Genomic DNA, 14,146 nt, shown 5'->3' with positions numbered 1-14,146 from the left:
TTCTATTTTATTAAGAAGGACGAAAAAGAATAAGGAATGAGATTAAATGCGGATTCAATGGGAATAGGTCTTTTCATGTGGTACTAAAGATGAAAGAAAATTTAGACATTACATTTTTTAAATAAATTAAAAGTGAATGTTTTTACACGGTTAATGCGACCATTCAACACAAGAATTAGAAGTTTAACCGGTAATTTTTCCGTTATTTATCTTAATAAATAAAAAATGATTTATCTCATAACATTGATTGCTTTTTAATCTTGACAATAAGTTGTTTCATCATATTTACGTTCTATATCATAACGCACGCGACTGAAGTTCACGTCCGTCGTTTGGGGACACTGTATTTAATTCTGAACCAGAAAGAAATTAAACAAACAAAATTTAATTAAGTAGAAATGATAGATGAAATGTGTGCGTACGAGACCCACGGATTTTTCCGCAATTTAAAATCATTTCTAATTACATTTCGATAAAGATAAATAATCTGAAGACATCTTAGTTTTTCAAATCGGTTTTTGTCTGTTCTGTGTAAGCATCTTTAGCTAGACATTTGCATTAAATACGAACTAGCTTTTAGAGAATCAGATAAGTCGCAATAAGAATTCCGTAAATTTTTTTTGTTTAGGAAATACAATAAGTATATCAATTAAAAATAATTTTACATCAATTTCTTTCATTTAATTCTGTAGTTTTTTTATAAATATCATAACAAAAACAATCATTCGTGATTATTGATATAATGATGCCTATGCCATGTAATAATTACATATATGTGATACGTCTACACCGCTGAAAGATTTATATTTATGCATTAACAAGTAGTAAATACCAGTTCCAAATTTGACAGTACATTGTTCTTTTACTAACTTGACGAATAATTTCTGTAAATTATGAATAGAGGACTAGACGAGTTGAACTAGAATAAACAAGAGATTTTTCTAATTTTTTATCTCAAACGAGAGATATTTTCAATTAGAGAAAAACGCATCATTCATTATGAGAACTGGATCTTGGTAGTCAAATAATATTAGGCACGAATAATATTTTGTGTATAATTCTTCGCCTTAGCAGAGGGATATCTTCTCGATACATTTATTTTAATGAAAAGTGTTCTTGCTTTAAAAACTTTATAAAATATGGGTCCAGAGCATATATCTACGAACAAATAACATAATTTCATTAATGTCTTTAGAGCAAAAAGAGAAAAAACCCGATATCGGGAGAATTTCAAACAATTTTTTGTACATATATATATATATATATATATATATATGTAATCCAATATCACACTCTATTTCGCAAAGAACTTATCGCGTCAACATACACATTGATATCATGCATAGCGGATCAGTTTATTTCCTAATTAATGAAATCTATTAGTTACAATCTACGTAACGTAACCGATTATCCGAATCCTACTAGCATTAAAAGACTTATTCGTCAGTATTTATTATATCACAGTCCTACGCTTCCAAAAACGATTCATTAACGATGGAACTGAAGAAGTTAAACACATCTCAAAACTTGCGTTCTTCATAACTAGGTATATATCCATATTCTTCATATTATCCATATACACATAGAGCTCCCAAATAATAGTAACTTCCACGAGCTGTAATCACATAACATTCATTAACATGAGCATGCTCTGTCACTAAAGAGTGTACGCGAAATATTTATTTTTCATGTTTTTTTATCGAAAAATTAAAGATTCTGACTTATAGAAAATTAAAGATAAAATTGTATCTAATTATACAATAGGAAAGGTATAATAGAACATGAGAGATATTCTCCGGAATGAAAAACTTTAAAATGATAATGTTATCATTAAAATTACAATTTTTATATATCTTTAAAGAAAGATATATAAAATGTTGAATCGATTATATTATAAGGCATGTTATGATACTAACAACATAATCCAGCGTATCTATTGCTGTAGGACATGCCATAATTGCCACATGCAGGTTGGCCTAATTTGTAAGGTTGAAAGCCGAGTACATTTCCACTGAAATGACGTAAAGCCATGTTAAATGATGATTTTTGTATCACATGATTTCTTCCGTGTATTTAGATTCTTCGATATGTTTAAGAATTATCTTTCAAAACATTAAAATTTATTAACTACAATATATAATTCATTATCTAACAACGTTGGAGAAAGAGAGAGAGAGAGAGAGAGAGAGCTGAATGACAGTCTAATTAAAAAATTCAGTTTAAATATATAATTAATAAAAATAATTAAAGATTATTATATTACTTTCAATTTAAAAATGGAAGTTTATGGGAATTATGAATTAAATCTTAAATGTTAACTCGAGAATGTTTATCAGTGGAAACATATATGTACATATATCTGAAACGCTTGCACAAAATCAAAACTTGGAAATATTAATTGTATGATACTTACAATTTCTATAATGCTATCGAAATAAAAACTCTAAATACCATTTTTAATACCGTTTTTCTGTCAAAACTATTTTTTTTATTATACTTTTGACGGATTATACGTACATTTGACGCGCGCGCGCACGCGGTTTCTTTATTGCAACTTATTTTTAATGAATGTGTTAAAATCAATGACACGTACGTTTATTTAAGAAAAATGGAATTACAATACATCGAAACGTTATTCGTATTAATAAAAGAAATTGTCCTGAAATTGTAAAAGAGCCCTTGAAAAAGTATCGTATCTCCTCGAATTAAAATCTAGTTCTGTAATACTACTTGACGCAATTACTTGCATTTCCACACTTTAATACCAAAAAGAAACGCAAAATATAGAAAAAATGAAGTAACGGTATTTTAAGGTATAGAATTCTTACCTCGGGCCATAATTGCATACGTAATTTTTGGTATAACCGCGAGCCGGATCATAGTAGAAAGAATATCCGCATCCTAACAAAAAAGTGTCGCCCCATACCAACTGTGGAATTAATCCAAAATATTTTCTGCAATAATATTTCAAGATCCACAAATTGCTTGCGTGTAAGCATGAAGCAAGTGAGTGGAAACGATTATCTTTGAATACTTTACAGACTTTATATATAAGATCTTTCAAGTATCAAAAATACCGAAAACGCCATTTTTCTTCCATCATACATATTGGTAATATTTTCCTCCACTTTTCTCTTAATTTCGAATTTTTCCTTAACAAAAATATTAAAGTCCTAATAGAGATTTAAAGATATAAGGAATCAAAAAGGATTTTTTAATCGACAATTTTTACGTAGACAGAATCTAGAATGCAAATATATGTGATTAAATGTAAATATGATTTTTCTTCAAGTATATTAATTAAAGTTCGATTTGAGCATCTTCTATATTATATGCGCCTTTTCAATAGTATGATAAATATATTAATAAAGAGCAAAGAAAAGCAGCTTTTTTTGCGCGACGACAAACTCGTCCCGCTTAAACAGTCCTTTCGTAGAGATCGTGATTTCATGAAAACTCATAAAACGACAAGTTTGTAAAATAAGAATTAATTCAGAGGTTGCCGATCGAGTCTATAAATCGCGATTTTTTCGGACCTATTTCGAAACTGACCTACAAATGAAACCGAACAAATCTCTAAAATTATATTTTAGCATTTAACGAAGAAAAAAGAGAGAAAGAGTTGTTCGCTCGTACAATATTTTTTTCCATTGATGCAAAAAAATGTTTAACATACTTTATCATTATATGGGCTGCAGAAAAGTTTGAAACCAAAACATTTTTATTTGATGCTGAAAGCAATTTTGTTCTGAATATGCAAACTGTAATAAAAGAAATTGATTCTCATTTCATTATGAAAACAGCGACTGCGTCTTAATGCAAAAATACGTTTGTCGAAAGTAGATTTTTCTACTTTTCCTACAAATTTGAATCCCGACGCGAACAAATCGAATAATGAATTACGTATGACAACATAGTCTCGTGTTGCTTTCGTATCGCATATGCAGTAAGAAATGCGATTTTGTGATGTATTTAATAAATTAACAAAGTTTTTCTTTCTTTCCGTATAGATTTTCTTTACATATTGTTTAAAAACGACTCGGATCATTAGGTTAAATGTATACGCAACGGAAAGCTCTGAGCTAACAGTTATATAACTCTTGTACCTTTCGGAACTTACAAACATAGTTATTATTACAGACCTGTGTGTAGTGTCCGGTGATTTTGCTATAACCGGAATGATAGTATTGTACCTCGTTGAACCAGCCAGAAATTTGTCGTCTCCAATTCGACTCACCGTCGTAAGGTCCTGGAGGCCTGGTCGTCCATGAGCGAGCAATGTTCTGTCCTACTGCAAATCTACCTACAAATCACGATCGTTTTGATCAATCAAAGTGATAAAACATATGCGAAATGCGAATACAAAAGGAAAGTGCGTTAATTGAGGAATAATGACGAAACATATTTAGTATAGAGTTTCCAAACACACGTCTTGCCAAATGTTGCTTCCTCATACACGGAGAAAATTTTATATTATATTTTACTATGCTGTCGCACCAACTGCGGACCATCAAGACGCCCAAGTTTAAATGCTACAGTTTTAAGTAAAATTACTATGTCCATAGCATTTAGTGCTACGATCATAGCATTATTATAGCATTGAATGCCATGATCGTAGCATTAAATGCTATGGACATAGTAATTTTACTATAAGACTATAGCATTTAAACTTGGGCGTCTTGATGGTCCGCAGTTGGTGCGCGGCAGCATAGTAAAATTTAATATAAAATTTTCTCCGTGTAGAGGAAGCTTTGTTTTATTAATTAAATAATAAAATTACGTTTGCTTAGTATATAACATAAAAAATGAATTGTAATATTCTTATTATTTCTAATTGTGGCTTTACCACTTTGTCGGCAAATGTCACTATGAAAATTTAATTATCGCAACGATGATAAGGATGCAAAGAAGACAAAAGAGGAACGTTCTACAGCGCTATTTTTCTTTGGCATTCTAAAAATAATATTATGTTATCCTAGAGGCGCATAATTAAGAGCATAATTATTATGCAAATATGAAAAAGCAATATATATAAACAAATGTCCTGACTGACTGACTGACTGACTGAGACTCATCAACGCCCAGCCCAAACCCCTAAAGCTAGAAACATGAAATTCGGGGAGTATCTTCCATGACGTAAGCACCTAATACTACGTGTAAGAAGGGATTTTTAGAAATTCGACCCTTAACGGGATGAAAAGGGTTAAAATGTGTTTTCACGGATTCCTCAATATCTCTTAAGCCCGATGAGATATCGACTTTGGTTACAAAGGATTTTACTTACAAAGGATTATACCCATATACAAATGCTTAAAAACATAATTCATGATTTTGCCCTAAAGAGGCAAATCTAGATTCGGGGGTGAATTATAGAATCCTTCGCATACCGTAGCGAAGCACAGGGTATCAAGCTATATAGTTACTATAATAAAGTTTTACTTACGGACATTTCTCAGACTGTCGTGTGACTCGGCGCAATGATCCGCCCATCTTTGTGCTATCGCGGCAAGTTCATCATCCCATATCTACAACAACAATAAATAAATAAATAAATAAATATTCTATTACAGTTTACACATGTCACATTAGAAGTAACTGATGCACGTTTTCTTTACATTACATTTTTAGTTATGCATGTTATCTTTCGATTAATAGTACTCCATCCCCGTGAATCGTTACAGAGAACATATCTTTTGCCTTTGAAAATATCGACTTTTTAAGAAATGAGGCGAAACACATCAACTTACCATCTCCATCATATTCGCCGCACCTGGTTGACCATGTATCTGTCCCAATGCCACTAGTTGCCTCAATCGATTGTGTTCGTTCAAGATAATCTGTTTTTCCTCACACGATATACCACCGGACCCTGTAAAGTGTAAGACGATAGGTATATGTGTTCTCCAGCTGGTACTTTTCGAACAAATATATTTCTCTCTGTATCGCCACTATCGCTCACCATTGAAGAAGCGTATAACATGGTCACTCTTCCAACAACGTATATATATCGATCGTATATAAAAAAAATATACGGGATGTATTATACGAATAATATATTTAATTATATACATATATTTGTTTCCTTTAGCAGCACAACATTAAGAGGAGTAAGATACCAGGAAATTTATATTTGCAAAAGTACACGGGGGAGGGAGAGAAAAAGGAAGGGAAAGGTCTTGTCATTTTTAGTAGATAACGTTAACCTCTTGATGTTAGTAATCATTTCTAATATATTATCCTAAAGAACGCTGCTGTAAAAAATAATAATAATCATAACAATGTCCAATAATTAATAGATTGCAATAATAACATGTATTTTAATTAATTAATAAAATATCCGAGGATATTAAAAGCAATCCATTTCATCTATATATTTAATTTCTTTTTAATTAAATTTATTAAATTTAAATTTACCTTATTTTTTATTTAACTCTATTACTTTTGTTGATTTATATACGCAGTTTTTAAACTCCTTCATTATTTCCTATTTTCACAAAAGGAAATATGAACTTCAGATTGATAAAAAACTACAAGCCTACTTTTAAAATGTTTTAAAATGTTTTTTTTTTTTAAATGTTTACTGTACCTACTGTATAAAATATTGTCAATTATTATTAAACTAGACCAAACTAAAAATCTAAAAAATTAATTAGTTTAATTAATAATAATAAAGAAATGCTCCGCATTATTTTGTAATGGTAAAAACACAAATGTCACATATGCAATAATTATTTTATGGTTATCTATTAAATAATTAACTTTTTCACAATTATATGATAATAAATAATTTAATTTAACATTAAGAAATATATGAATTGGCGATGCATTTATACCTCACGCGATTACACGTATTTATATTTAATACTTAATAGCAGAATTTTTTAGATTAGATAGCCGCGCACTGCGCACTATTTCTAATTACAAAGATTGAATAAAGAAGATAGACCACAAGATTTGATTTCACTTTTATCTTAAACAGTTTTTCGTCGTACACCAGAACTATTTGCTCTTCTTGGATTTTTCCTTGAGATGCCGTAATCTTTTCTCACTGTTCTGTTCTTCACATGCAGCAAGCTGCAGATTGTGCAACTATCCAAAAAACTTTCTATGGAAGTTGGTTTAGCGATGTTCCCCTTGTCTTTCTATTGGTGCATCGAGAGAACTCCCGTTTCGTAAGTTTAACTTCTTATTGGGACGGCGAACTGATGGCGTTCCTTTTATTCACTTTACTACGTTGTTTTCAACGTCGCGACTTGGACTAGTAATTCCTAACGATCTATAATTAGGAAGAAGTTGTGAGGCTCTAAAAGTTTTTTTCTGAAAGAGATGCATCTTCGGGTATCCATCGAATTTGCATGCGATCGTTCACAAATTATGCATTTCGTAATTTCTATTTTTATGATAAAACGTTGAACGTTAGACGTATTTGTTTGATTTGACATATGGGCAAAACACATAAGTATACATATGTTTGTAATATTTTTTATGTACATATGTGGGGCATTATTTATGAAGTAATCCACCCTAAATTTTCAAAGTGATTATGCTGAAATTTGCACAAATTTTAGTCCTATCAGAACTAAACTCATTGCTCAAATTTGTTTACCCCTGTCCAACGGATTGTCTACTTACAGGGGCTTGGATTTTTATCATTTGGGCCGTCGCGGCGTCGCGTCGAACTTCAAACGCCGATAAATGTCAGTAAACTAATCTTATTTTAAAAAACAAGGTCTGATTTTGAAAGGTCTTTTTATGCCCTTTAATGCTATAAAATCAATTTTTTTCTCAAGTCAAAATTTACTTAAGAGTTTTGAAGGTAAAGATAAAAAATCGTTTTTTCTCAAATTTGGGCACCTTCGATTTTCTTTTAAAAAATCTCAAAAAAGTAGGATTCTTCCCCTTTAAAATGATTCCAGGCTGAAGATGGGCAGACTTTTAGTTTTCGAGATATGGTCCGTTTTAGGACCAAGCGCATCACCCACGGTGCAGTGTGGGCGCTAATTACAAGTGCCACAGATGAATATAGCATTAAAATGAATATAGCATCTATTGAAAATCGTGTGATTCTTGGTAACTTACAATTAGTGACTTTTGTAAGAGAACGGCATAGCAATAGTTTATCTTGTCTGTTGCGGACAGTTTGATTAATGTCCTATACGTTTGCTTTTCACAGTTGGTTTTACATTGTTTTTTTTTCGCTTTAATTTTAGGAAAAACGTCATTCCTCAGCTGTAGAGTATCCCTGAGCGGTCTTCATGATTCTTTCTGGATCCAAAGACAGCTTAATGAGGTAAATGGACGCTGTCGGTTTTACTACTCCTCATTGTGTTCGCTCGTTGTAGGTATATCGCAGTGCATCCAAGAGTTAAGAGATTCACATTACACTCGAGCATACTTTTAAGAAATTCTCTCTGACTAAGAAATATAAGAGGAATATAAGATTTTACCTATATTAATTTGCCAATTAATACATCTTTTCGAGAAACAATGAAATAATATACAAGTGTAGCATTATTTCTCAGCTTTCATGCGTTAATTTTGTCGGTAAATTATTAAATTGAGAACCTTCACACTTTACAGTTATGTAACGCACGATAGATCCTGAACTATTCCCAAACCAGGTTATCATCATTAAAACATGGAGATTTCTCGTAAATATATATATATATATATATATATATATATATATATATATAAGTGTCGTACTCGAGGCACTTTTGATAATGATCGGCGATTTGAATTTACGGCAGTCGTCGAGTTCTATTTTTTAAATAAAAATATTCTTCCGAATACAAATGTCAAATAATTTCTGCACACGAAAAAATGCCTATACTAATTTATTCTTCAAATTGATTTCTATATCTTGATCAAATGGATCAGGTTTTCTGTCCGTTGATCACGCGCGTATCTGTTTAAAAAATCACCGGGCTAGCGCTACTGACGAATAATCACAAATTCATCTATAATTCTATAATATATATTTCGACTTGGTTTCTTTTTAGCTTAATATTACTGTTTTAATTTATTCCGATAAGCGCGAATCAAAATTAATTATTTCTGAACGTTATTACAGATGGATTGACGAAAAGACGTTTAAAAATATGAATTGCGTTAATTAAAAAAAAGATGCTATAAATGTAAAAAATTGCATTAAAGATATATAATAATTATATTAATTAAACAAAAAAAAACGTATGATAAACAACATTTCATGAATTTCTTTTTATGTTTCTCTCCGTTGTCTCATCTCTCTCTCTCTCTCTCTCTCTCTCTCTTTCTCTCATTAAAAATTTGTTAAAGATTAATATAAAAAGCGATATGTAAAAAATGTAAAAATATTAAAGTGGCATAAAAAATACAACTATTGTAGCATATATCTATATTGAGAGATTGTCATAAATTTTTATCGCGGAGCACCTCTTTCGCGGTTATATTCGTTCTAATGATGAATTCTGATTTATATATTTACTTTTAAGACATTAGTATTCTGTTCTTGACAGTTAGATAATGAGCAGAAAAGAGATTATTAAAGGACACGAAACAACACTGTTGGCGACAATCGAGTTCCTTTTTCGGTGCACGCCAATTAATCGTCATTGGAGACGACGCGACACGACGCGCCGTGTACTTATCATTCGCTCGTTTAGCATTCATTGAAAAGGCGAAACAAACGACATCGACTCGAATGACATCCGTATTTGGTTGATGGCCGACTCGCTATGACTGGGAACATCAGTTTCTTTTTGTGCCGGAAATGAGATGGGCTTGGTACCGAGCGTAACGATGCAATTTGGCCGACAGCTGCTAACTCCATTCTATCGTGGAACTCGTAGTTAAATGAATTTCGTGCGGGAAAGAACTTGTGTTATACTAAATAAATAGCTCTTGATCGACTAATTCTGCTTAGACTACAATTTCTCTGCTTGGTCGCCTTAATTGTGCAACCATTTTCTTCTTTCAATAATAAATATATACCAAGTCCGAGATATTGTATTATTAACTTTACAATAACACTTAATTAATTAATGGAACTTTCGAAGCTTGGTTACCAAACAATGAAATTTGAAAAATTGTGATAAATAATAATCTCTTCCCCACCCTCCCTCTCTCTTTCTCCTTTTCTCGACATTTTCATAAAAGAGAAATTGACTGAAATTACGGTATATTTGTTGAAAATTAAGCGTGAAGCGCTCTTTTACTAATGTGCTATTCGCCAATTGACGCGTGAAACACTTTGTATCAAGTCCAATTTATCAACATCAAAAAGTTGTTCAGACATCATATACTCACTCAGCATAGTCTTTCCGATGCACGACGTTTGGCAATGATTCACCAGCAGACATGTGACAATCAATAGGAAAAGGCCGGTTTTTCTCTCGGCGAGCGTCATAGTGACAGACAAAGGATTCCACCAGCTTCAAAATACGAAACAAATTCTGGAGGCGAACACAGAAAAACTTGATTAGGACGCAAACTCGTAGTGATCTTGGCAATCAAGATTTGGTCTCCTTTAAATCTCGACGACAATCAAGAAGTGGAGCAAGCTGGCGCAAGGATTCAAGTGAAACAAGCACGACTCCGAGTCGTTCACTTCGGCACGTGTTGGACCAATCGGTCGATTAAATCGGCCAATTTACGACCGTCCGGAGATATCGACGTATAGGAAGTCGGAACCGTCCGCAAACCGGTCGGTGGAACGATCCAAACTAATAGCCAGCCACGCCGATTCCTCGTGACTTTATATATCGTGCCACCTGTGCCATAGTATGTCCATGTAATTGTTAATGAACCAGTCGTTGCAGTGGGGAGTGCTGCTCAATACCCGGGAATAGGGTAACTTTGATTTAGTACATATACGCTCAAGGTTGAAGGTTGAATGCGGACTCGGTGATTCGAAAAACTGCCCACTACGGTCGATAGATTTAATATATTGCAATCGTTTCATTTAAAATCCATAAAGCAGAGCGCGTTTTTTTTTTGCGCCAAATACTGTCGTTGGCTGTTCTCGATTGGGCTTTCCAAATAAATGGAAAATTTGAATTTTCATTAAAATTAATACAAACTTGAAACAAAAGCGTGTAACGTATAACTTATTCCGATAATATCCTGGCAATATTTTGGCGAGGTACATTTGTCAATATGGTTCGAAATGGTTCGAAATCCCAGCAAAGTTCCAAAAAAATTGTTGGAAATTTCTCTCAAACTTAACCTCTGTAGTCGTCTATTGATCGTCTAACCAGCTAACTTGTCTAAATTAAAGAGAGATATGTTTAAAGCAACCTGATCAAAACTGAAAAATTTATTGTAGAGGGAGAGAGGGAGAGAGAGAGGGAGAGGAAGGGCATTACAAATAATTTAAAATTAGTCAAATTTATGATCTAGAGAGCACGTGCCGAGTAATGAGATTCTATTATTAATCTTTTCATCTAAAAGAGGCATTTACAGTTCCTAGCTATATTGTATTTATATTACGATACCGTCTATTGATTATTATTGTTATAATTCATCGAATTGTGTCATCAAGAAACTATTGTTCTATAGAAGATAGTCATTTGTTTATAATGTATTTGAAAATGTGTGCAGGGAATGGGTAAAAAAAATAAGAAGAAGCAAAAAAAGTGGTTACCACAAAAACAGCTGTTTGATAAAATTATTTATGTCTGGAATCATCATTCACAGATGCTAGAGAATAAGACATACAAACATTAATAGTATGCTAAGATGAATCAAAACTTTCAAATAACCGTCAAAGGCGGCTTGACTAAATATTGAAAATATATGTATTTTTTGACTGCCTAAATATCCTAAATAATTGACAAAAATAATTAAATACATATGATTATTGCTATCAAATCTGTATTATATCTTTTTTGTACACTGTGCTCTCTCTCTCTCTCTCTCTCTCTCTCTCTCTCTCTCTCTCTCTCTCTCTCTGCGACATTATAGCTCCAATATTTTCATTTCGGCAATTTATTTCCAGTCACTCTTTTCTTTTGCGACATTTGAACAGGTTTAGGCTCGCACGAATAACAGCTGTTGTGAGCTTCAAGTTTAGCTCTTATTTTTCCGCGCAATTTCTAGGAATAGCCATATTCGGTCATTTTGTATATCTATCTGAACTCAAGACGTTCGCCGAGTAAAATCGCAAAAAGACTCGGACGATGTTATTTTATTTTCGCAATCATGAATTAGCCGCTTCTGATAGAATTTCACACTCTCACATGTGCACGTGGCCGTCTGTCGCGAATTAGCGTACTTTCTGTTTTCTTATTCTCTTTTTAATAAAAGACGACACATGCGACATACCGCAAAGGTATCGCATCATATAATAAGAAAATCTTTTCTGTATGTATGTACATGCGCGACACCCGCAATGCAGAAATATCAATCAAATAACTGATTTCAAAATTAACTGCACGTTAACAGACGTTTATTTTTTAGACGTTAGAAAGACGTATTAAAGCATATGACGTGAAACATTGGATGACTCTTATTTTTTGGAATTTATAAAGAATTGATTATAAAAGTATATGGATTGGAACATTTCATGACTCTCTTTCCCCGTGCGCGCACGTGTGTGTGTGTGTGTGTGTGTGTGTGTGTGTGTGTGTGTGTGTGTGTGTGTGTGTGTAATTGCGATGACTTTTTCAGTCACATCTAATAAGATAAAGATAAGAAAATGTTTCGCAGAAACGTGCTTTCATATTTAGCCTAAATTTCGATGAAGACTCGTTTGAGGTTTATACGATATGCGAGCCAGTTCTATATGATTCGCAAAATTTGAATAATTATTCGCCGCTGGCGTCGTTGTTTATCTATCTTCGGAATCAAAAAGAAGATGTAGTGAATGAACGCCTGGTGTCTCTTTAATGCACGGATAAAACTTTTTTTTCTCCTTGCTGAGCGTTTCCTAAGTTTTACAGCTACTTAGCATATTTAGAGTCTCATAAAAAAAGTCTCTCTCGTTCTGTGATAACTTGCTCGGAGGTCACCTGGAATCACGTTTTTCGCCTAATGAACAACGTTTAACCAGCGAGCCGACCGGTTCAGTCAATTAATCAGGTTGTGATTTGTCGTATGGAACCAGACAGCCAGGCACCAAAGACCGTAGTTTCCTCCTGTAAGATATATAAGGTGTCTCAGTTGCCCTGTACGTTGCCCTGTATTATTCCTGTAAAGGCATTTCCTCTTTATCCGTAATTAGTAGGAAAATTTTGTACGCGCGCGCGTGTCCTTGCGTGTAATATATTTTATATAAGATGTCTCATACGTTTTAACTAATAAAACTTTGATTTGAGGTTTATTAATTAAAAAGATATTGATGTGTGATTGATAATTTAATTTAATTTTTAATATTATTAACATTAAATTAATAATTGAATTATCTCAATCAGAAAAGTCTGCAAACTTTATAAAAAAGTCTACATTAAAAACTCCGCAATTTCTTTTTAAAATACACAATTATTTTGAAACTTCTGCCCTTTCTTTGATTTATTACATTGCACACGTACGCACACGCATAATGAGTCAAAGAAAAGGGGAGAGCAAGACGAATGCAACATCGTTATATTCATTCCGGTCCCGCCAATAAATATTCCTGCTTATGGCCAAGTATTCGCAGCATGTTGAACGACTGAATCCAATATGTGCTGGATGCAAACATGCGACTCTCATATCCGTCGGGTTTCCCTAGACAGCCGCTCAAATGCGAGAATCGGTCGATCTGCGATTCAAAGCAGAGCAAATTATAAAGTTGTGCGCTACAGGTGCAGTGCATCCCTCAAAGATAGGAACGTAATATCGGATCAGATCGGATCGGATCGGTGTAAGGGGCGGGAAAGAATTGAGAATCAAACGTGCCGGAGGTGGCAGGTCAACGTCATCCTTTTTCTTTTCCATCCTAGCGAACATCGCCGAGAGTTATCCGTTAAAAGGGAGGAAGTGCGCCTCGAGATGAGAAGAACCAAGAAAAGAGAAAAAAACACAACAAAAAAACCTGAATCCCTTGAATCAGTTCTCAGAGCGACAATTTCAAAACTCGATAAGATTTCTTTATTAAGGACCTTATTCTTAACAAGTCTATTTACTGTTTATATAATAATTGACTAAACTTGCCACGAGATAATGTATCTCTTTCGTCCATTTG

General features: G+C 33.2%; 2 protein-coding genes across 4 annotated transcripts in view; one reads left to right on the top strand and one right to left on the bottom strand.

Annotated features, from left to right (window-relative positions):
* Dad1 (dolichyl-diphosphooligosaccharide--protein glycosyltransferase subunit) overlaps nucleotides 1-14,146 on the top strand; it is a 183,369-nt gene that overhangs the window by 68,282 nt on the left and 100,941 nt on the right. The gene's annotated exons all lie outside the window — the stretch shown is intronic.
* Nucleotides 516-14,111, bottom strand: LOC143907819 (venom allergen 5). 3 transcript variants are annotated; one of them, XM_077424828.1, is made up of 7 exons: nucleotides 5,960-14,111; nucleotides 5,748-5,869; nucleotides 5,444-5,525; nucleotides 4,143-4,303; nucleotides 2,829-2,929; nucleotides 1,917-2,011; nucleotides 1,475-1,615 (listed from the first exon to the last, which is right to left on the bottom strand). In XM_077424828.1, exons 1-7 carry the CDS (start codon nucleotides 6,069-6,071, stop codon nucleotides 1,569-1,571), a joined length of 720 nt encoding a protein of 239 aa, XP_077280954.1. In that variant the 5' UTR covers nucleotides 6,072-14,111; the 3' UTR covers nucleotides 1,475-1,568. The 3 variants fall into 3 exon arrangements, with proteins under 3 accessions (XP_077280956.1, XP_077280954.1, XP_077280955.1); XM_077424829.1 differs by having other exon boundaries at nucleotides 10,291-14,111; XM_077424830.1 differs by lacking the exons at nucleotides 1,917-2,011; nucleotides 2,829-2,929 and having other exon boundaries at nucleotides 516-1,615.

This window comes from Temnothorax americanus, unplaced genomic scaffold (assembly GCF_048541705.1).
Source record: "Temnothorax americanus isolate GAGA-0224 unplaced genomic scaffold, ASM4854170v1 Scaffold9, whole genome shotgun sequence".
NCBI classification, from domain to species: Eukaryota; Metazoa; Arthropoda; class Insecta; order Hymenoptera; family Formicidae; genus Temnothorax; species Temnothorax americanus.
Note: the sequence above shows the minus strand (reverse complement) of the source record. Positions and strands in the feature narration are given on the sequence as shown.

Excerpts from the sequence above, each read along its gene's own strand:
- LOC143907819 (XM_077424828.1), bottom strand. The coding sequence starts at position 6,071 with ATGTATATAATTAAATATATTATTCGTATAATACATCCCGTATATTTT. Across the intron at positions 4,304-5,443 it reads CGACAGTCTGAGAAATGTCC|GTAGATTTGCAGTAGGACAG; the intron begins GTAAGTAAAACT and ends CGTGATTTGTAG. Across the intron at positions 2,012-2,828 it reads GTATGCAATTATGGCCCGAG|TGGAAATGTACTCGGCTTTC; the intron begins GTAAGAATTCTA and ends ACGTCATTTCAG.